A 23020-nucleotide genomic window follows, 5' to 3' on the forward strand; every position below is an offset into this window, starting at 1 on the left:
GAAAATAAAGAAAAAAAAAAAAAAAGCCTTGTAATTAAGCACTCAGCTGCTGTTCTCCCTGGGCAGGCTCATCAGGAGATAAATGACTGTGAGGGGCAGCCAGTGGCAGCAGGAAAGTCAGAGATGTCCTGTGGGGATGCTATGGGGTGGGAGACGCCTTCTGGCCAGGTTCCCCAGGGGAGGGCTCTGAGGTATTTTCTCTCCTCAAACAGCAAAGAAACCTTGTCAAAGCCCCTCGTGGGTGATCTGAATTCCCACCCTGGCTCTGTCCCAGCTGCCATGGCCATGGACAGCTCTGAGCTGCCTGGAATCCTGGTGGAATAGCACACTGGGAATGGCAAGCCTTTCTTTCCTGGGCTTGAAACAGTGTGGATCCATCTGCCCTTCCTGCTTCTACTGGGCTTAGGGATGGCTCCTTGCCTGGGCCAGTGTTTGCCCCATCCTCCACGGGCAGCATGTGTCAGCCACCCAAGGATTGGCTGCTTCCTGCATAGGAGATGATGTGCAGGCAACACCCATCCTTGGAAAAGCCTTTCCAGCAGGATCCCTGGGCTAGAAACACCTCAGAGAAGAGGCTTTCTGGCAAAAGCTGCTTCTCCAAGCCCAAATCCAGCTTGGAGAATGAGGCAGGATGCTCTGCCTTTGCTACTGATCGTTTCTCTTTGTGCAGGGCTCCAGTAAAGACCAGGTGGTGCCTCTGCAGCCTGGTGGAGCTGGTGGTTCAGGCAGCAGATCTCCAGTGGGAGCATCCCATGCTCAGGAGAGGGCTGGAATGCTGGGGAGAGGGCTGGAATACTGGGGAGAGGGCTGGAATGCTGGGGAGCTGAGCAGGGGAGCTGGGGCATGGTGGGACAACAGGGACAGTGAGAAATGGGTGCTCAGCCATGCACCGATGGCCTGAGGGTGCTGAGACAGGGCTGTGTCTGTCTGGATGATCCAGGAGATCTGGGAGCATCTCCACCCTCAGGCTTGGGGAGCATCAGCCGGAGCCTCAGCACGGCAGTGCTGCTTGGGAACAGTTGTCCTTTTCCAGGGGTTATTTTTGGAGCCAAGTGAGGACACATTGACCGTGTGGTGCAAAGAGGAGGCAGACACACGTGAAGGTGAAGGAGCAGGGAAAAGGCAGGGGGGCAGAAGCTGGTGGGGATCCTCATCTCCCCTTGTAGCCCACCCTGGGCCATGGCAGAGGGTGCCAGGCCATAGCCAAAGAGCATCAGCAAGGTTTCACTGCCTGAGCCAGACATTGGGATGTCCCACTACTGCAACCAAACCAGCCAGTGCAGCTGGGGAATGCAAGGGGATATCTGAGGTCTTTGGGTCCCTAGAGAACTGTGAGGATGGATGCCTGTCCCTGCTCCAAACCCACACTGCCTGACAGTGGGGTCCATGAGGCTGGGAGGGACTCCTGCCCACCTGTCCTGCTGCTGCTGTATCGTCTTGAACCCCACAGAGACCCACCCTTGGCCAGGTTTTTCCAGTACAAGGCTGGAGCAGAGTATCCTCCTCTCTTTCCCAGGAGCCAGCCTTCTTGTCATGGTGATGGGAGTAGCCCTCAGCCTTGCTTTTAGGATGAGGAAGCTGAAGAAAGGTGCAGGGAGATCTAGCCACTGTCCCCATCAACCTGCTTTCAAGATTTTACCCTCAGGTCCTAGCAGGGTCCCCTCACTGCCATGGGGTGAGAGGGGAAGCAGGGCAGGGACTGACCCTGACTCTTTCTCTCCTTCCCAGGCAATCATGGCTCTCTACAACAATGGGGCCGACGTGCCTTCGCCCCAGGAAGCCTCAAACGGCTTCCCCCAGCCCAGTGCCTCAGGAACGTGGCACAAGGGTGAGGAGGAGGTGCGGCTGGTGGAGCCCAGCATAGTGAAGAAGGCTCACCGGGAAATCCTGGACCATGAGCGCAAGAGGAGGGTGGAGCTGAAGTGCATGGAGCTGCAGGAGATGATGGAGGAACAGGGGTGAGTGGTGGGGACATTGGGGATGAGATCTTTTTGATCTGTTTGCACCTTGTTCTCCCCCTTTAAAAAAATACCTTGATGTGGCAAATGTTCCTATTTGGAAATAAATCCACTTTTGGGTGAACCAAACAGCTTTGGTGAGTTGGTCTGTGGAGAGAAATGCCCAGGAGTTCATCCACTTTCCCTGCTTGGAAGTCTGAGCTCCCAGCTTGTCCTGAAGAGAAAGCTGAAGCAGGAAAGAGGAGTGAAGTTGCTCACGGTTGTGCAAGTCATGAGTGCCACCTATCCTGTGCCCCACATGCCTGGGATGTGGGATCCCAGAGGAAAGCTGGGGTTTACTCACAGGAGAGGCTGGTTTGGGGCTTTCATTTGCCCTGTCTTCCTTCTCCTTCCTGGTTTTGGGGTGACAGAACCCCCCCGCCCCCGTCCTGCCAATGCCATGGCCAGACACTGCAAGCTGCTCCCCAGCCTTTCCTCTCCCCCGGGAAACAAAAGAGATAGGGAAGAACCCAAAGGGAACATCCCTTCCTGGGTGGGCAGAGGGGACTGGGGGGGCCAGAAAAAGGAGACCCCCATCCCTGCTGGGCATGGCTGTGCTGTCTCTGGCAGCAGCCAAACATCCTGATCCCTCTGACAGCTCTCTAAAACCTGATGGATGGAGCAAATTCTTCGGCACACTTGGGTAGACGGGGACTGGTATCAGCTGGGGAGAAGGAAAATGGATTGAGGGAAGGCTTCGCCAAGGCTTTCATTAAGAGTGCAAGCGTGACCTAGAATTAAATTGTCTCACACAGACTGGAATAATGATTGTGCCTAATTTGTCATTATGGAAATAAATAAGGCTGACCTGGCGCTTTGGGGAGCCCAGAGCCTCCTGTTGGGTTCCCGAGCCCTAGTAGGGATCTTACTACTGGTAGTATCATTACTGCAATGGGTAATAGCAACACTGCAACCAGGATTGTTGTTATTGCTATAATTGCTTTGCTGTTATTAAGGCTATTAATAACACTGATGATGGCGATACGCCAAAATGATAATATAATTACAGTAATAATCTTGGTCAACCTGCTTAATCCTCCGCCTGCTCTTCCCCTCCACACAGGGGCTTTCCAGGGGGGGGTTCCATGTGAAGGGATTTGCACCCCTGAGATTTCTGCCTGGACCAGGGACAGCCTCTTGGCTATGGCCTTGGGGGAGTTGTAATGAGGGCAGAGCCCCAGGATGGATGTGAATGTCAGCAGTGGGGGTTCTGCAGGGATTTAAGCACTCCCTTGTTTCCTTAAAGGCGGATGGCTCCTCCTGCCTGTGCTGTAGCTCGCTCCAGGCTGCCAGCACTGTTATTCCCTGCCTGCAGGCTGGATTCCTTGTCCGGAAAAGAAGTGTCAGCAAAATTTTCTTTCTTTCCCAAATCCATTCTATATGTTAAATGCAAAAGCAAACCCCCTGCAGTGGGGTAACAAGCAGCACCAGAGGAATGCAGGAGGGAAAGGGCTGGTGGTGCTCCTGCCTCCATCCCTGGAGGTGGTGGTGAGTTCCTTCCCTTGGCCTCCCCCCACAGATTTGCTAATGGCCCAGCCGCAGTGGCCCATCTGTCACCTCCTGTTTGGCCTCATGTCCCCTCTCCAAGAGCACCGGCCGTGTTCTTAACATGCTGCAGCAAATGCTCATCCCAGGCAGACATCTTCCTGCTGCTGTGGGCTGGCTGGTGTCCATGGGATGGCCAGGGCTGGCAGCTCCGTCCTTGCAGGGTGGCCACTCTGTCCAGCCAGGTGTAGTGCCATCGAGGGAATGGAGAGCAGCATTTGAGGGTGCTACCCTGGTTTTGGGGCTCCCCATGCCCAGGTGTAAGGTGAGAGGAAGCAGCCAGGCTGCCTCCATACCCTGTTATCATCCTTCCTTCTGTGTGGAATCTGGCTGGGGAATTAATGAGAGTCTTTCATTGCAAATGAGTTCATTAATATTAATTCTCTTTTCCTCGGTGTTCCCCTTCATGGACACTGCAGGAGGGGTGGGTGATGCCATGTGCCCTTCCTCACCCAGGGCACCCAGGGGCACCCAGAGCACTGTGAGGGGCATCACTGTCCCCAGCATGGGCTGTGTGAAGTGCCAGCTTTGGGGACTGCAGGGCTCAGCCTGGCTCTGGCATCCACTTTTCTGGGCTGGTGGCAGTGATGCTGATGGGATGTGATGGAAAAGGTGGGCCATGAGCAGCCCCTGCAGAGGCCATGCCTGAGGACAAGGACACACACAGAGCCCAACCCCTTCCCTCCCAGGCTGGCAGTGTGGTGGTTCCCCTCTCCCTTCACCTTCTCCCCTGGGATGATGCCAAGAGCATCGTGGGTCTCTCCACTACATCCTTGGGATATTTTTAGTAGAGGAGGATGCCTTGTGCAGCCACGAGATGTGGCACAGGAACACCTGCCCAGGGCTGTCACCTGCCCCTTCCCAGGGACACCTTGGGGACGGCAGGGGCGCCGTGGTTTGCAGTGGCTGTTCTCAGATGCCAGGGCACAGTGATTAGTGTCTCTTGTTAATAACCCTGCAGCAGCCTGAGTCAGTGCTCAGTGGTAGCACAGAGCTGTCACGGCTTTCAGGGCCCCGGAGCATCATGGGGGGAGCTCGTGATGGGACAGAGATGCTGGGGGTGAACCCCAGAATCACTGGCTGCAATGGTGGCACTGCCAAGGGGGTTTGGTGGGCACTTGCAACTTCTTGGTCATCCTTCTCTTCTCCCCTTTCCTGATGTCCCTTCCTCTGCCATGCACTGCTGGGAGAGGAGGACGTGGATAGTGGTGGCAGGGGACTGAGCAGAGGTCCTGCTGTCCTCCAGGCCCTGATGACTGTCACCATGCCACCTCCCCTTTTGATTGTCCCCTTGGGCCATGTGTCACTTAAAGGCATAGAGTTCCTCAGCAGGTCCATGGAGAGCCCATGCTCCAACCACAGCAGCCCTGACCACGTCTTTGCCCATCCAGGTACTCCGAAGAGGAGATCCGACAGAAAGTGGGGACCTTTCGGCAAATGCTGATGGAGAAGGAGGGTGTGCTCACCAGGGAGGACCAGCACGGGCGCCAAATGTAAGTCAGGCAGCTTCCAGCTGGTCCATGTGTGCATCTCATCCCAGAGAGGCACATCCTTGATTGCCTCTGAGTATCAATGGGCAGGTGGGTGGGAGGAGGAGGGTGTATCTATGCATGGCTGGATAGATGGATGGACAAAGAGAGAGTATATAGAGATGGATGGATGGATGATGGATGGATGGATGGATGGATGGATGGATGGATGGATGGATGGATGGATGGATGGATGGATGTTGGCCTTGAGTCAATGTTTGTTTGATTTGATGATTGGTTGATTGATTGGTTGATTGGTTGATTTGATGGTTTGTTGGTTGATTTGATGGTTGGCTGTTCAGACAGCTGGAGGCAGGATCTGCCCCTTTGAGGCAGAATCCTACCTCTGGAGAGGTAAAAAGTTGTCCTGCACTGATCATTTGGAGATCTCTGGGTGCTGAACAGAGGCCAGCGTTGCAATCCTGTCCCAGATGATGAACCCCAAGTGCAGAAGGTCTCCATGTCTGGCTTACCCCACCAGCCACGGGCAGGAACCCCATGGAAGAAGCTTCCCCAAGGAGATCCTGTACTGTTCCTCTGCTTCTAATCACTCCTCACAGGTCCTGGGGGGCTGCACCTGCCCTGGAAGGGGGCTTAGAGCTCAGGTTTGGTGTCCAAAGCAGCCCAGCTCCTGCTGGGGACATGCCAGTTGCTGCTCCTGCCCTGCACAGGACTGTCCCCAGCCTCAGCAGGGTCCACCCCAGCTCGATGATGATTTATCAGTGCAATGCTTAATGGCCCAGGCAGTATGGCTGGCCCGGCGTGCACCATCCATCAGCCTGGAAACCAGGTCACTTGGGACAGGAATAGATGCTGCAGGTTCACTGAATATTAATGCTTCATTAGGGTCAGAAAATCAGGGCGAGGGGGGAGGCAGGGAAGCCGTGGCAGCAGGGAGAGCTTCCCTCCCACCACTCTGGTGGCACGCCAGGCTGGGTGGGACACAAGGACATGGTTGTGCCCTACCTGGATGGAGCACATGGGCTTGGGACAGCATGAAACATTCAGGATCCTCCTCTAGGCAGGAAAAAGACAAGGCATGGGGAAAAACAACCTGCTCAGGTCACTGAGTATCACATCTGAGGTGTTAAGTGGCCTTTGCTCGTGGGGGCAGGAGTCATCTCCAGGGCATCTTCCTGGCAGGCTCGTTATGGCCAGCACTGTAATGAGCACATGGGGAAGCCAAAGGTGCCTTAAGGTTACCCAGGCAGCCCTGACTGTCACCTTTACAGTCTTGGTTTTGCAAAACGAAGTGTAATCATCAAAGATTAGCCCCAGGGCTATAAATAATAGTGCTGAGCTGGAAGGAACAGTCTCAGAGCAAAGGACTGCTTGGAGGAGAGCAAAGCCAGAGGCACTTGAGGAGGCTGGTGGGAGCTGGGCCCGAAGGAGGTGGCTCTTCAAGCAGCAAGGATCTGAGCTGCTGGAGGATATCCTGCACGCCAAAGGTCTGTGCTGCATGAAGAGGCTGGACAAGGGGCTTAAATAAGCTTTAAATGAAGAGCCTCAGCCCTTTTGGTGGCTGGGAGAGTGCTCAGCAGAACATCTTGTGGGCAGGTGCTGCTCCAGCACCGCTCTGGCCTTTTACCGCTCGGTCCTTGGCTGCCAGGACTGTGAGTCTGAACCAGCTGGTCCTGTTTCAAAGCCAATGTGAGAGCTCAGCATCATCTGCATAACTCCCCAGGGAAAACTGAGGCATCGAGCAGAGCTGTGACCACCTGAGTCCCTGGCTTTGCTCTTTGTGCACTCCCAGCTCCCGTCTCCGTGTGCACAGCTCGGTACAGCCCGGTCCCCAAGGAGAAGGGCTTGATGGACAGACTGGTGGGATTGCAGACAAAGGCGAGCGTGTGCTGGGCAGGGAGGGATAATTGGAGCAGCACAAGGCTGGTCTTGAGCTGCTGAGCGCAGCTAATGGGTGAGATGCTGGCAGCAGGCTCTGGCGTGGAGCACTGCCTGCTCACAGAGCAGAGACACACACAGAGAATTAACCCTGCTCCCTTCTCTCTTTGCCTCTTTTCTCCCCCTTGCCATGGTTGGGTGGGTGTTTGAAAGGCTGTTCCTACCTTTGGGACATGGCCAAAGCAGGAGTCACTTGGAGGGGACCCAGCAAGCCATGGCTGTGGCGCAGAAGGGAGCCCAAGTCCTGCTTGAGCGATCGTCCGTGGTTAGGGGGAGGGTGCCTCCTGTGTAGTTTCAGTCCAAGACATTTCTAATTAGGTTAAACAGCCCATGGTCTGCTTGTGGCCAACAATCCCAACACGTGCTGCTGTCAGATCTGCAGTCTGGGACTGGGAGCTTCCCTTTTCTCAGGCAATGGCCAGGCTGCCAAGGGACTGATGCTGCCACCAGCATCGCTGACTGCTCACCTTCAGACTGGGAAGGTCAGAGGAGTCCACATCAGGTTTCTGAGGGCAAATCTCCCGTGGGAAGCAAACACCTGGGCTGGTGTGGTGCTGGGCACCCTCCAAGTCTGTCCCCATCTCTTAAGTTTCCCTCTAGAGCACCTGAATGTCCTTGTCACTCCATGGGTGAGATGTCCTACATCCCCCAAGAGCAAATGAGAGGCTCCCTGTGGGGTTTGCTCCTGGGGCTGATGGCAGAGCCAGACCAGGTAGGTGGGGGCATCAGGGAGAGGTTGGGCAGGGACTCCTGAGACTGTCCTAGTCCAGCTGCCAGGCCTCTGCCAAGCCCTGCCCACAGCCCTGGTAGTCAATGGCAACCTCATGCTGGTTTCCATGGCAGTGGGGAAAATTAATTCTGACAAAGTCATTCAGGAGAAAGAGAGACCCTGATGGCTCTAGGCATGATGTCCCCCCACCCCTTCTTCACCTGGCCCTAGGAGGGACATTGACCATTACCTGCCTGAAGCTCCAGTGCTGAGCTGGTGGCACTGTGGGGTGCTGGCCTCAAAGCCCAGACCATCCTGGGCAGTTCCCACCAAAATTTCCTGCTCTTCTGCCAGCTCTTCTCACCCTTATCCAGCCCTGCAACCCACCTGGGCTGACCCAGCCTCCTGCTCAGCTCCAGCACTTGAGCAAAGCTAAAGGAGGCTCAAATGAGGCTGGGTCTGGGCCCTGTGGGGAGATGGTGGCCTGAGTCTCACAATGTCCCTATGCCAGCCTGGAGGGGATCTCTGCAGGGATTGGAGCCACAGGAAGACCCTGAGCAGACCTCCACCCTGGGACTCTGCTGTGTGTGGACATCAAGGGACATGACCAAGGTCCCCTTGGGATGCAGAGGGAATGTTCCCCAGCCCCTCTAGCTGCCTTGGGGCTGTCCCAGCTGCTCTGGTGGGAGACAGGGAATGGGGATCCCCAAATTAATCCTGCTCTTCCTCCTTTGGCAGTGTGATAGAAAACCACCACGGGGCGGATGGGGAGGAGTATGCGGTGGAGTATCCTGACTATGGGGAGGGCTGCCTGCTGCAGTGCGACTGCTCGGCCGAGTGCTACCGCGAGGACAGCGGCCACCGCGAGTACAGGTTCGAGTGGATTTTGGGGACTCTGGGACACAGAGGCCTGAGGCCTGTCCCTTCTTCTTTCCCCAACCTTGTCCACTGTCTCCCACAGGCTGAAAAGACGCTCGAGCAGCTCCACCTCTCCTCCACCCAAGAAGAAAAAGAAGAAGAAATCAGGTCACCGCCGGAGCCGGTGAGTCCCTGGCTGTCCCTGCACTGTCCCCTCTCTCTGGAGGGCAGCTCACCTCCCAGCTCAGCCTTTTCCCAGCCTCTGGAGGGGCAAGTCACCCCATTTTGGGGGGAAGTACATCCCTACATGTGCACCCTTAAGAGGTGCAATGCATCTGCACGTACTGATACCGCAACACACACAGGTGTGCACACACCCACTGCATGCACAGGTGGGACCTTGCCTGGTCCATGTGGGGAAGGAGCTTGCTGCCACAGGGCACAGCAGCAGGCAGGATATAGCTCTGTGAAGGGTCCATCAACCCAAAACCTGACCATTTAAGCACTAGCTGCCCAAGTAGGATCACGTCCCTAATGTCCCTTTCTTCTCTGCCTTTCCCATGGCAGCAAAAAGAGGAAACCCGGCTCAGATCGTAGGTGAGTGACCACTGGGCTGGGTGGGCTCTAGGGTCCCCTCTGGGCTTACAAGGCCACTGGCACGGGCTAGCCTCTACCACCCACTGTCCCCCTCTGAAATCCCACTGGGAATTGGCCACCTTCTCTCCTGGTGGAGGCTGTGGAGCCCATGAGGTGGCAATGAGACACAGCAGGATTTGGGCATTCCAGAACTGAAGGCAGCCAGAACCCTTCTGCCAGAAGTCCCTTTCTGTCCCCCAGCCCAAATCCCACAGGAAATAACTGCCATGCGGTGTTCATGCGTCCCATGGGGTGGTCCAGGGTAAGCAATGTGACTGGGGGTGGTGGGACCAGACTCCCCTGGGCCAGGGGGAAGAGGCTGGGGAGTTCCTTGCTCCCTGCTCAAGGGCACCCACTTCCCCTCTAGCTGTGACAGCTCTTCACCCATCCGCAAGGAAAAGAAGAAGAAGACTGGAAAGAAACACAGACGTGACAGGTAGGATGGACACGACAGCAGGCTGGAGACAGCAGGGCTGGCAGGAGACAGTGGGGCTGGTTGGGGCTGCTCAGGGGCCCTTGGGCTGGGGTGGGATTTAGACATGGATAGGAATGGACATTGATGACTTTTCATGGGGCCATCACCTCCTCACAGCCACTGTCACCTGCCCCATCCACTTCGGGGCCATCTCCCTGTCCTTCTCCTCATCCCTGGAAACTGCCCAGCCTTTGCTCCCCACTGACCAGATCAGCAGATCTCCTTCATCTCTGCCTCCTCTTCTTCCCTTAGGTCTGAATCGGGGTCACGAAAAAAGAGAAGACACAGGTAAGAGTGATGGCTACCAGGAGCCACCCCACTGCCACCAGCTGCCAGCTTCCTCTGCCAGGGAACCCCTGTGTCCTGCCCTTCTGCTGTCCCCTCCCCTCTGCCCATCGTGATGGACCCCCTCACCCCACAGCTGGACACTGCTGTGTGTCCCCTGCCCTGGGATGTGACACAGGGCACAGGACTGTGGGGTCCCACATGGCCCCAAATGTCCCCCAGGGGAGAAGGGGGGATCCCAGGCAGCCATGGCCAGGGCAAACCTTGACTCTTGCTCTACTCTGCAGATGCCCTCTGCCAACGCTGCTATTTTAGGGTGGAAGGAGTAAAAAACAGACAAAGGGTGCCAGAGAAAGTGCAGGACAGAACAAGTGTGGGGGGTGACAAGGGACACGAGCCCTGAGGATGTTAAGCAGAGCCAGTCTCCCCTTCTCTCCAACCTGCCCCTGACCCCACAGTCTCCCCAAATCCATCTGGGATCCCCACCACGCTTTGAACCTCAGTGGAGCCCAGCTCCAGACCAAGCAGGTCCTTCCCCTCGCTCCTCCAGCAGCCTCGGTGTCTCTGGGGGGCTGGGAAAGCTCCCCGCAGGTGCTGCCCCCGCTCCCACGTCTGCAGCTTTCGGCTCTTCCCGCAGGTCCCGAAGCCCCAAGAACAAACGAAAAGAGAAAAACAAAGAGCGCAAGAGGTGAGGGGCCGGGCCGGCGGGGGGAGCGGGGCTCTCTGTGTCCCTGCGTGTCCCCCGTGGCGGCTCAGCCTGTCCCTCGGCCCCGGGCCACCCTCTCCGCAGGTCCCGCAGCGAGTCCCCAGCCTGGCGCTCGCACCGCCGCAGCTCCTGCAGCTCCCACAGCGCCTCGCTGTCCTCCGACGACAGCGGCTCTAAATCCCCCGGCAGGTAGGGACAGTCCGGGACCCCCTGTCCCCACCAGCACACCAACAGCATCAGCGATGGGACCCTGTGGGGTGGATGTCAGTGTGATGGACACCCTTATGTGGTGGAGGGCAGGGAGGTGGGAGGCAGAGGTGTCCCAGGGATGGGGACCCTGAGGGATGGAGGGCAGAGGCAGGTGGCAGAGGCGTCCCTGAGACAGGTATAGAGGGGAGTAGGATGGTGCTGAAGCACCTCTGGAAGGTCTGGGGACCATGTTCTCACCCCATTTCTGGCTTCGGCAAAGCCTGGGCTGCAGCCGGCGGCTCTGCCGGAGCCGGGCCAAGGCGGGGCCGGGCTCGGGGCCGGGGGTGCCGGCATCTGACGGTGCGGTTCCTTCAGGCTGAGCCCCAAGCGCCGGCAGGATGGTCCCAAGGGCAGCAGCGCCCGCTCCAGCCGCAGCCCGTCCTCCTCCTCGCCCCAGCGCTCGGCCTCGCCGCACCAGAACGGGCACAAGGGCAGCGCCCAGAACGGCCGCCACAGCCACGGCGCCCCGCTCCCGGAGCCCTCGGATGTACGTAGGCTTTTCTTGGATCACTCTTCGCTTCCCTCCCCTCCTCCCTCCACAGGACTGCCCCCCTGCTCTCCTCTCCCCTCCTTCCCCGCTCGCTCGGCTCCCCGCCCTGCCCAGCCGGAGCACACGGGGGAGATGTGGGGTGCACGTTGCACCCTCCCAGCACTCACCGGCCCCGCGCTGGCTGCGCCATCTCCCTGGGGGAGCCAGCCCGTCACCCTGAGGCAGGGATCAGGGCAGCCAACAGCTCATCCCTCCCCCAAAGCCACACGTGGCCCTGCGGATGTCACCCCCCCGGGATGATGGCTTGGCAAGCCAGCATCACCTGCCAGGGTCACCACCGGGCTCTGCACCTCCCTGAGATTGATCCCAGGCAGCCAAGAAATGGGCAAAGCAGGAAAATTCTTGTTTGCCCGCTACCCCAACTCTCCCTAGTGCCAAGGGGCCGGCACCAGTGCTCAGGACCCCAACACCCAGCCTGGCCAAGTTAGGGTTTGGAGGGGATTTGATGCTGGATGCTCAGATTTTAGGACCTCGAGGTCCCCATGGCAGGTGACATTGCAGCTGAGCATCCCCAGCTCTGCCTCAGCATTCCAAGGGTCTTTGTGAAACCTCGGGGACTGCTCCCTTGAGTGGGGCAAAGCCCCAGTTTAACCAGTGCTGCGATGGTGAGGAGCCTGCTTTGGCTAAGGCGGGGCTGGAGGCAGGGCTGAGTGAAGGCACTGCAGAACTCCACTAATGGGGCCCACACAGGTCCCCACTCATCCCAGGGAACTTTATTCCCACAGGTGATGTCCTGCGGGGACACTCCTGGGCTGCCAGCACCCAACACTGACACCCCAACACCTGCAGGGCCAGGAGCCCCCGACCCCGCATCCACATCCCCTCCCCAGCCCAGCACCCCCCAGCAGCACCCAGCACCCTGCCCACCTCTCGGGGCACCTCTCTGCTTTCTTCTTTCCTGTGGTTTTGGCTGGGGCTTGGGGGGGTTCGGGTGCCGAGGCGCGGCCCCCCAGGCGCCCGGCTCGCCCCGCTCGCCCCCTGCCCACCCCAACATCGCCCAGGCCGTCGAGCTCCCTTGGCTCCCCGGCACCAGCGGGACTTTTCTCCAACAACTTTCTCTCTTTCTCTCTTTCTCTCTCTCTTTTCTTTCTCTCTCTGGTTTCTATTTTTTATTTTTTTTTCTTTTTAATCCCATCTGTGTTTTTCTTTAGCCTCCCATTTGAAAAAAACCCAAACGGTAATATACACTTCCATTTCTTGCTCAGCAGAAGCAGGGACGAGGGGGAGGGAAGGGCAATGAAACGTGCTTTTTTCCCCGCCCCCTTGTTTTAGTTTCCTTTCTCATGATTTCTTTTCTTTTCCCTTGTGATGTACAGAAATGCAAACGATATATATTTCTCTTATTTTTATTTCCCACCACCCCGTCGTCGTCGTGTTGTTCTAGAATTTTTTGCTTTTGTGTGTGTTAATGTGGAGAAGAAAAAAAAAAAAAGAACCAAAACAAAAACTAAAACCTGATGTGTTTTCTAAATATTTATGACCGCTGAACATTGTATTTCCATTTTCTATATTTTGAACAAGGAATTTAAAAGGGAAGAGAACCCAGCAGCTCTACACTGCAAAGGAGCGAATTGTCCTTTTCCTCCTCAAATTCGCAAATTCCCGGTGTCCTCTGCTGGATCCTGCTGCCGTGGCGAGGTTTTCCTCCCCGGCTGCGGGATGAGGCCGCTGGGTGCGGGGTTATCCAAGCGGTCATCCCGCATCCTGCATCCCGACAGGATGAGTGCTGAGCATCCTCGGTACCCAGCCCCCTTCCCACCTCCTGCCGACTCCCCAAAAACTCCGGGCTCGTCCGCCAGCACCCCCAGAGCCGCCGGGAGCCAGGGGTGCCCCGGGGCGCTGCGCGGCGTTGCCTTCCCTTTTAAATCCCCAGTCCTGTGTCCATCCATCCCTGCTGCCTTCCCAGCCTTCCTCCTCCTCCTCCTCGCCCACACGCACCCTCCAGCCCCTCTCTCTCTCTCTCTCCGGTTTTCTTTGGGCCAACACAACCCGACATCCCTCGCCGTGTCCCACCTCCATCCATCGCCTTCCCTGCATGTTATCCGGGACTTTGCCATGTTATAGAGTGACTTTTTAAAACTGAACCGCAGCCTGATGGGGTTACAGCCACCAGCCAGCCACCCCCCCGCGGCCCCACCGCTCGGCGGCCGGCCGCAGCCTTTCCATTGAAAAACAAACAAAAATTAATATATATATATATATATATAAATAAGATGCTAAAAAGACCAATTAAAAAAAAAATAATTAAAAAAAAAATCTAAGCAAAGCAAACGGGATTAGCCGAGGGGTCTGGATCGCCGTACTAAAGAGTCCTTGTCTTTTTCCCATTCTGCCCTCCAAATGTGGAGATTATTGTTTTCTTTTTTTATTATTGCATTCCTGTCACTGCCAATTCCAAAGGTAGGTATTTTGTCCACCTCTGCACGTTCACTTCTGCAGATGAGCCTGTTGAAAAGCACCGTAGCTTGATTTAATGTTATTTTCTCTTTCTTTCTGACTTTCTTTCTCCTTCTTTCTCACTCTCCTTCTCTGTCTCTCATTTTGTCTCTTTTTGGTGGCTATATATAATTTTTTTTTATTTGTATGGTTTTCCCCAGTTAGCTGCAAAGCCATGCTCTTCTCTTACGTTCTTTATTTTTATATTATTTTTTTTTTGCCCTGTCCACGTAATATTTTTTTCTTTCTTCCCTCCTTTTCTCTTCCCCGTCTCCTCGTGCTGTCGGTAGAATGCATTTCTGTGTCTTTCAGCCCTCCGAATTTGTGTTCGTTTCCATTCAGGGGCCGAGCACGGCTGTTCCCTTTCAGTCCCCCATTAGTGGCTGGGTAATGAAGGCAGATATAATTAGGGAGAAATAGGGGCAGTGACCACAGGTAGAAATGGGCACAGGGGGTTTTGGGGTGGATGGATGGGGCAAGAAATGAGAAATCTGGGGAGATGTGTGGGTTTAGCCCCTCTTCAGGGGGGAAAAAACCCAGCTCAGGGAAAATACTGAGGGAGGCTGCAGTAGGGAAAGGTTTAAATTTTCCTGCGTGGAGAGAGGCAGGTCCAGGACATCCCAGTCTGCGAGGGGCAGGGGACAGCATCCCTGCACTGGCTGTCCCATCCCCACAGCGCCCAGTGTGTATTTTCCCTCTTAGGCTGAGTCTTTGGCAATTTGGGTTTATTTGGGATGCTTTTATCTTTGTTCCCTTCCTGCACGCCAGGGCAGGAGACTCCAGGGTTTGGGTGGGAACACTTCATCCCACACCCTGAGCCCACAGCATGGCCAGCCAGTGCCAAAATGCCACCCTGGGAAAGAGGACTTCCCTCTCTTTCTCTCTTCGTCATTCTCTTCTTCTTCATCATCTTCTCTGCTTTAATGTTCCTCTCCTGGGATGCAGGGCTGGGCATGGGCTCTCCTGATCCCCCTTTCCGAGGCTGCTGCATCCCCCTGGAGCAGATCCGTGTCCCCTGGCGCTTGCAGGGCAGCTGGGCAGGGCTGATCGTCACTGCCAGCCTCCCCCTCGCTGCAGCCATCGCAACAGCAACTGGTTTTTAATAAAAACCCCAAATCCCCCCATTTTGGCTGCTCCGTGGCTGGAGGGATTGGCTTTTCCATGGGGACAAGGAGTTGAGGGGGTGTGGAGCGGTCTGGGATGCTCGGGGACATGGAAGCCTTGCATCCCTTTTGCAGCATCTTTGTGGTGGCCCCCACAATGCCAGCCCTTCACCCTGCCCCGTTCTTTTCGGGGGGAGAAAAGTGGCATTGAGAACACAGTTGGATGGGTGGAGAGACCCTCAGCCTCAAGGATTCACACTGACCATTCACTGGTGTATTTGGGGCAAGGGGATGGCGAGGAACTGGGGTCACCAGCGCTGGGTTTGGTGGCACAATCCTGGCGGCACCCCAATATCCCTGAACCCCCTGTGACCCCCTCAGCTGGGCTCAGCGATGCCCTGTGCAGGATTCACCCTCCCAGGGGTTCTCAGGGACCTGGCACTGGGCTGTGGCTGGGGGGAAGGAGACCCCAGAGCTCCCCCCGGGCTGGGGTTTGCCAGCTTGGTCAGGACTGGTGTGGCAGGAGCCGTTTCCAGCCATCTTTTTGCTTTCGTGGTGTTTGCAGATGGGGGGAACACCCAGGCGGCGTTTGTGGCTCAGAGGAGCTCAGATATTTGGGAGCCTCAGGGCTGGGCAAAATCCCTTGAGGTCTCAGTGAGAGCCTGGCTCAGGGCTTGGCCACGGTGGTGGCCCAAGGTTTCCCCTCCCTGTAGGAGAAGTGAGTTGGTTTGTTTTATTTCTCCTCTCTCTGGCTCTGTCTCTGTCTCTCCTCCTTCTCTCGCTCTTTCTTTCTCTCTTGCATTTTTGTGAATCTAATGATGCACTTATATTGCCCCGCTTTTCCCTTCTCTTCATACCTTACCTACTAAAGGAGGAAATGCCACTTTTTTGGTAAGTGGATGTTAACCAAGAGGGACTTAAAAAAAAAAAAAAAAAAAAAAGCATATAATGGAAAAAAATAAAAAAAAAAAAAAGGAAGCAGAAAGCAAAGTCTGTGTTGAGTGCTGATGAGGACTTAGCAGTTCCCTGCAGAGTCACAGCTAACAGCTCAATGCGTGTCCCAGGAAGAGCTCAGAGACATTCGTTTATCTCAGTAACGAGGACATTTGTGAAGTTTTGCTTTGTTTTTTATTTATTTCTTTATATTATTATTTTTTAAAAATTTGATTTGATTTGGATGGTTTTTCTTCTTTCTTTTTTGTTGGTTTCTTTTATGCCTTCTCGCCCCGCCCCCGGCCCCCTCCCCTGCCTTGCCCTCCATTGTCGCTCTGTGCCGTTTTTTCCTCGTTTCTGGATTTGTTTTAAGCCGAAAGCCGTACTATCGATAAAAACTACACGTATCGGAACATATATCTCTATATATGTGCATGCCTCTGTGTGAGCAGACCCCATCACCTCCAGCCCTCTTTGGTTCGACCCTTTCCCCTCGGCTCAGTCTGATTTACTCTCTCCCAGTGCCCCACCTTCCCTCCTCTCATCTTTTCTTTTCTTTTTTCTTTTTTATTTCCCCCATTTTCCTTCCTTCGTTTGGGTTTTATCCCTTTTCCCTTCCCCTTTCTTGGTCGGGGTGGGCGGGCACCAGGGTTTGCTTTATCCCCTCTCCAAGTGTTTTATTTTTGGGAGGGGGGGGTGTTGTTTCTTTCCCTTCGAGCTCTCCCTCCCCGACGACTTGGGGCTTTGTTGGATTTATTTCTTTTCCTCCCATCCCACCCCTTCCTTTGGGTTTTTATAACGATTTCAGTTGAGTTATATTTTTTTGGCGTTTTGCATGCGGAGGTTTGCATGACCCACGTTGTTGAGGGCGAGAGGAAGGTGCAGAGTAGCGTCTGTGTAGCCTGCCTTATGCGATGTGCATTGACGTTGTGATCTGCGCCCCCGGCCCGGCGCCCCCCGTTAAAATCCCCTTTCTCCTTCTTTCTTGTCTTCTTCCTCCTCTCCCTCCTTCTCTCTATCTCTCTCTCTCCCCCCTTGCCAGAGGCCGGCCTCGGCGTCCCCCTCTCCGCGGGCTCACGGCAGGACGGAGCCTCCGTCCCCCCGTCCCCGGGGGGGCCGACACGGCGCTCGCAGCCCCCGCTCGCCCACACCGGAGCGGGGCAAGCACGGCCACCGGCATCGCTCCCGCAGTGCCTCGCCTCCGTCCCGACACCGCGGCCAGAGCAAGGGCCGACCCCCGGGCCCCCGGGAGCCGCCGCCGCCGCCGCTCAGCCCCGCCGGCTACAGCAGCGACTCGGAGGCTTCGGCAGGCTCCCAGCCGCCCGCCGGCCCCGACAGGAACCACGGAGCGCACGGCAAGAAGTAAGGGAGTCCCCGGGATGGGGTCCCGTCATCCCTGCCAGGCTTCGGGAGCTGGGCTGGGATGTTTGGGGTGCGGCTCCCTGCGGGCACCTTTAAATCCTGGGGGCTGAACTGGGGAGCGGGGCTGGGTTGGGATGCTCAAGGGATGGGAAAGGGATAGGAATGGGGATGGCAATGAGGACGAGTTGGAGATGGGCTTGGGGATAGGGAAGAGCCGGGGATGGTGATAAGGAAAGGATGGGCCTGGGGATAGGGAAGAGCCGCAGTCAAAGCTAGCACGCTGTGAGAAGGGTCATCCCTGCAAGGGATTATCCCACTGCGAAGGGCAGTGCCCGGAGGGTAGCATGGGATTACAGCATCCCACAGGACGCACGATCCCAAGCAAATGAAAGCCCTGTGCTTTGCAGGCAGCGATGTAACCCAGTCAAAATCTGGTGCCATGTGGGTTCCTTATGGGAACCTGGAGTCCCTGGCTGCAGTGGGAGCGCCCTGCCAGCCAGGACGAGGTGCGAGGCGGTGCTGGGATCTTCTGCCTTCACAGGGTGAAGGAGCGGCACCACCGGGGCCGGCCCAACAGCAGCTCGGAGTCATCAACCAAGCACTCCCGGCACGCCTCGGAGAGGAGGAAGAGCCCGTCCCCCAGCCCGGGCCAGCGCAGCAGCTCCTGGAGCTCCAGCGGCTCCCTCTCCAAGTCCCGCTCCCGCTCCCGGGAGAAGAGAGCAGGGCGCAGCCGCTCCCGCTCGCCCTCGCCGAAAAAGCCAGCCAGCAGGTCAGGCCCGAGGGGACAGCCACACGGGGACACCGCGGGTGACAGCAGTGGGCTCAGAGGGCATTGCCGCTCAGGGTGGTCCCGGCTGCCCTGGGGCTCGGGGAGGGGTCTCCAGTCATTGTTGGTGACATTGGAAACGCCAGCCCCAGGTAGAAGTGTCATCAGTGCAGGGAACTGCTGCCACAGGGTGTCCCTGCATCCCAGACGGGACCCCAGCCCATTCCCTGACCCTTCTCCTCCTCCTCCTCCTCCCCGGGGTGTAGAGAGAAGGACAACGAGCCCCGAACACGTCACGGTGATCCCGATCCCGCCCGCCCTCGGCGCCGCTCCAGGAGCTACTCCCCCATCAGGAAGCGGAGACGTGACTCCCCCAGCTTCATGGAGCCCAGGAGGATCACCAGGTGCGTCCTGGCATGTGGCAAAGGCTCTGCCACCACCCGGGGATGAGATGTGCTGACCCCAAAGGGTGCTTGGGTGGGTGGGTGGGTGGATGGATGATGGATGGATGGACAGGGATGGATGGATGATGGATGGATGGATGGATGGATGGATGATGGATGGATGATGGATGGACAGGGATGGATGGATGGATGGATGGATGGATGATGGATGGATGGATGATGGATGGATGATGGATGATGGATGGATGATGGATGATGGATGGATGATGGATGGATGATGGATGATGGATGGATGGACAGGGATGGATGGACAGGGATGGATGGATGGATGGATGGATGGATGGATGGATGGATGGATGATGGATGATGGATGGATGATGGATGGATGGATGGACAGGGATGGATGGACAGGGATGGATGGATGGATGGATGGATGGATGGATGGATGATGGATGATGGATGGATGATGGATGGATGATGGATGATGGATGGATGGACAGGGATGGATGGACAGGGATGGATGGATGGATGGATGGATGGATGGATGGATGGATGGATGGATGATGGATGATGGATGGATGATGGATGGATGGATGGACAGGGATGGATGGACAGGGATGGATGGATGGATGGATGGATGGATGGATGGATGGATGGATGGATGGATGGATGGATGGATGATGGATGATGGATGGATGATGGATGGATGATGGATGGATGGATGATGGATGGATGGATGGATGGATGGATGGATGGACAGGGATGGATGGATGGATGGATGGATGGATGGATGGATGGATGGATGGATGGATGGATGATGGATGGATGGACAGGGATGGATGGACAGGGATGGATGGATGGATGGATGGATGGATGGATGATGGATGGATGGATGGATGGATGGATGGATGATGGATGGATGGATGATGGATGATGGATGATGGATGATGGATGGATGATGGATGGATGATGGATGATGGATGATGGATGGATGGATGGATGGATGGATGGATGGATGGATGATGGATGGATGGATGGATGATGGATGGATGGATGGATGATGGATGATGGACGGATGGATGGACACACAGATGGACAAAAGCAGCTCTGTGGATACACAGATAACCCTGAGGATGACTGGGTGAATCAGCTGGCCCAGACAGATGGGTAACCAGACTGCCTCCAATACTGTGACCTTCTGATCTCTTCCTATTTCGAGGCATGAAAACAGGAATTAATTTTAATCCGCCTGTGCATGTTCCAGCAATACGCAGGTTCGCAATCACGTCTCTCCTGCCCTCCAAAAGCTGGTTTCTCCTCCTTGGGATCCTATTTCCTCAGGATCCTGAGCTGTAAGACAGGCAATATTTCGTGCCAGACAAAACACTGTGTGCATATGTAGCACCTCGTTAAGATGCAGCGCTGGTGGCGGGGCCGTGCCGAGCCGAGATTACCTCCTTCCTGACCTATTTGTCTCTCCCGCTATCAGCTGGGAGATCGGGGGGGCTGGATTTTCAGAAATCAGCTCTGCCTCCTTCTCTGTGAGGGATTTTGTTTTGCCTGGGCAGGACTGGAGTTGTCAGGAGGGAGGACAGGAGAAAGGACAGGAGGAACACTGCAGAGCCCGTGGGTTTGAGCTCCCCACAGTTCTCCCTGGTGGATGCCCTGGAAAGAGAAAGGGCTGGGAAAGCTGCTCCCAGCCCAGCCCAGGTGCCACTGTCTGGTTTTCCATCCCTCCTGCTCCATCCTGATTTTACCAGGATGTCCCCAGGGAGGCTGGAGAACACAGTCCATGGTCCCTGTGGGGACTGTTCATCCCATCCCATCCCCATCACCATCCCGGGGTGGATGGGGATGGCAGACCCTGCTCTGCTCGGGGTTCAGGAGGAGCAGAGCCATTTCTGTGGGACATAGGGGATGCTGTGGGGAGGGGGCAGCCAGGGAAACACCCCCAGCCCCCCTTGCCTGCCCCATAGCCCAGCCAGAAGCCCCAGGGCTTTTCTTTGCCCTCCTGCCCTGTCCCCAGTTCCCATCACGCCCCTCCACCATGTGGTCCTACCTCAGTGATGCCAACTTCTCCTTTTCCATTTCATCCCAAGGTCCCTCCCGGAGAGCATCGCCGCCAGCCTGGCTCCCAGGGTAACCTTCCCCCTTCCTCCTCCTCTTCCTCCTCCTCCTGGACCCCCTCTGTGTCTCCTCACACCTTAGGATGCCCTCGGCACCCAGCCACTCTCTGGTCCCACTAACACCAGGAGAAGGGACAAGGGGCCGACTCCTGATGTCGCTGCCCCCTGTGTCCCCCCACCCCACTGTCCCCGTGCTCCCCGTGTCCCTCCTCATCCTCAGGCGCCGGCGGGCCGCAGCTCGCCTCCCGCTAATCCCAAACGTCTGTTTTTTCAGCAGCTTTCAATCTTTGGTGTCTGGGAAACACAAAAGCCACATTAACCTGCTCACTTTCTACCCTCGACGCTGCCTAATCCAGGACTAACACCCCGGGGGAGGGGGCTGGGGAGGAGGAGAGGGATGGATGGAAGGGGAGGTGATGCCGGGTGGCCGCATCCTGACACCCCGCAGCCGCTCTGAGCCCGGCCGCTGGCACGCCCGGCTGCCCTGGCTGGATGCTCAGCCACGCCGGGGGTCCAGCGCCGGACCCCCTTCCCCGAGCGGCCGCCGGGGGCCTGACTCAGTTTCCCTTTTCCATTTGCAGCGCCCGCAAGCGTCCCATCCCCTACTACCGGCCCAGCCCCTCGTCCTCCAGCTCGCTGAGCACCTACTCGTACAGCCGGAGCCGCAGCCGCAGCTACGACAGCTACAGCTCCAGCCGCAGCCGCAGCCGGACTCGCAGCCCCCCCAGCCGCTCCCGCAGCCCCAGCCGCAGCCCCAGCTACAACAGCCGCAGCAGCTCGGAGAGCGCCGGCTTCTGAGCCCCCCCGGCACCGGCCGCAGCCCCCCGACAGCCCAGCTCTGCCCCCTCCATGCCACCTGCGCCCCCAGAAGGGACGGGACCAGCGGGGAGGTGGAAAGGAGCCGGGGAACGCTAAGGATGGACCTGGCAGCGGGGGAAAAGCACGGACGGGAACTCAAATGGGTCCTTGCAACGTCCTGGGAGGGGGTGGTTCCCCCCCGCTCCGGGGTGTTTTGGGGTCGGGATGGGGAAGGGGAGGATATCTTCTTATTTCTGCGAGTGCCGGGATGGGGCGGGGTGGGGTGGGAGAGCACAGAGCGAGGGAACAAATGCTCTGCAGAGACCTTGGGGCCAGTGGGTGGGGGGTGGCTGGGGACACCCCTGAGGCCCCCCTGTGCTTTTTTGGTTTGGTTTGACTGTTTTTTAGCACAAGAGCATCCCGGGGAAGTGAGGGGGGTCGGGGGGCAGGCTCAGCTGGAGGGTGTGATGCCCACCAGAGATGAGCAAGACCCTGTTTCCCCCACTGAAATTGTCCCCAGGGTGTCGGGGGAGGGAGTGGGGGCACTGCAAAACATTTTGGGGTCCCCCCAGACCTGAGCACACGCCGAGCCGTGGATGAACAAAGCTGGCAGCGCCTGCAAGTCTCTTCCCAAGCGAGGAGATCCAGGGAAAAACGCTGCTTGTCCCAGCTCAGGAGAACCCTGGCACCCACCCACCCCACCCAGTTCGGGGGGCACCGAGCTGTCCCCCCCGGCAGGAGGGAGCTGCAGGGCCTAGGGCTGGGCAGGAGCTTTTCCACTCCTGGGGGGGGCATCCAGCCATCCTTTGGCATCAGCATGGCCTGTCCCACCTCTGGGCTCGCGGCCCCCAGTCCCCTCCTCTGGGGAAAACCAGCTGCTTTTTTATCTGAATTATGGGAAGAGAGAGGCAGGAGGGTCCCGGCCTTGGTCCGCAGCCCGGCTTTTGCAGGATTTTGCTGATTTCCAAAAAGAAAAAAAAGCCCCCCAGGCCCTGAGGACAGTCGTGGCCCCCGGGGGGGTCGGTGTTTAATCCCGGTGGCCCCGCGTTTTCCGGACGGCTGGAGCAGGACAATGAGGATGAGCCTCCCTGGGTGGGAGAGCAGCTGCCCGGATTAACCCGCTGCCCCGGGATGTAAAGCCAGGCTTTGGCCGTCCCGCTCGGCGCTGGTTTCCAGCCAGCCAGGATCGGGAGGAGCCTCTGGAGTCCAGATCAGCCTCGTTAGCCGTGGCCTGATGAACCAAATGATCCGGGAGGGCAGAGATGGGAGCGAAGGGGAACTTCAGGGTCAGCCTCCCAAACCTGGGATGTCCAGGCTCAGCCAGAGGCTGAGAATTCACCAGCCCTTGGAGAAAAATCCCAGGAGCTGGGCAGCGATGGGTGCCAGCCCCTGGGTGTCCCAGCCTGGCACAGACCCCCGAACAAGCAGAGGTGTTAGAATCGGGGTGAACAGGTAAGGAGGGGACACACTCGTGGCACTCCATGGTGGAGCTTGTCCCCACGTGCCAGCCCCGGGCAGGGTGGCAGCTCTGGATGTGACTGTGGCAGGAGGAGGAAGGTCCTGTTCTCCTGGAGCCTGGGGAGATGGAGGACATGAGTTCCCCCAGCATCCCTACAAACCCTGAGCCATGAGCTCCAAAAACCATCCCGGCAAT

At 57.1% G+C, this 23020-nt stretch overlaps 1 protein-coding gene across 1 annotated transcript; it reads left to right on the top strand.

Moving 5' to 3' along the window:
- Nucleotides 1–1734: 1734 nt before the first annotated feature.
- SRRM3 (serine/arginine repetitive matrix 3) lies at nt 1735–21798 on the top strand. The gene is made up of 16 exons (XM_058854745.1): nt 1735–1958; nt 4934–5035; nt 8418–8552; nt 8641–8721; nt 9105–9134; nt 9541–9609; nt 9901–9936; nt 10571–10621; nt 10724–10828; nt 11204–11375; nt 16953–17272; nt 17814–18041; nt 18305–18442; nt 20542–20631; nt 21017–21458; nt 21775–21798. The coding sequence occupies exons 1-16, from the start codon at nt 1735–1737 to the stop codon at nt 21796–21798; spliced, it is 2247 nt and encodes a 748-aa protein (XP_058710728.1).
- Nucleotides 21799–23020: the final 1222 nt, after the last annotated feature.

The sequence above is a fragment of the Poecile atricapillus genome, chromosome 21, assembly GCF_030490865.1.
Source record: "Poecile atricapillus isolate bPoeAtr1 chromosome 21, bPoeAtr1.hap1, whole genome shotgun sequence".
NCBI classification, from domain to species: domain Eukaryota; kingdom Metazoa; phylum Chordata; class Aves; order Passeriformes; family Paridae; genus Poecile; species Poecile atricapillus.

What these genes read in the sequence shown, in the direction of transcription:
- SRRM3 (XM_058854745.1), top strand. Translation starts at nt 1,735, where the DNA reads ATGGCTCTCTACAACAATGGGGCCGACGTGCCTTCGCCCCAGGAAGCC. An exon ending in GGCTCTAAATCCCCCGGCAG is followed by an intron (nt 10,829 to 11,203) that starts GTAGGGACAGTC and finishes CGGTTCCTTCAG; the next exon opens with GCTGAGCCCCAAGCGCCGGC. An exon ending in GAGCCCAGGAGGATCACCAG is followed by an intron (nt 18,443 to 20,541) that starts GTGCGTCCTGGC and finishes TTTCATCCCAAG; the next exon opens with GTCCCTCCCGGAGAGCATCG.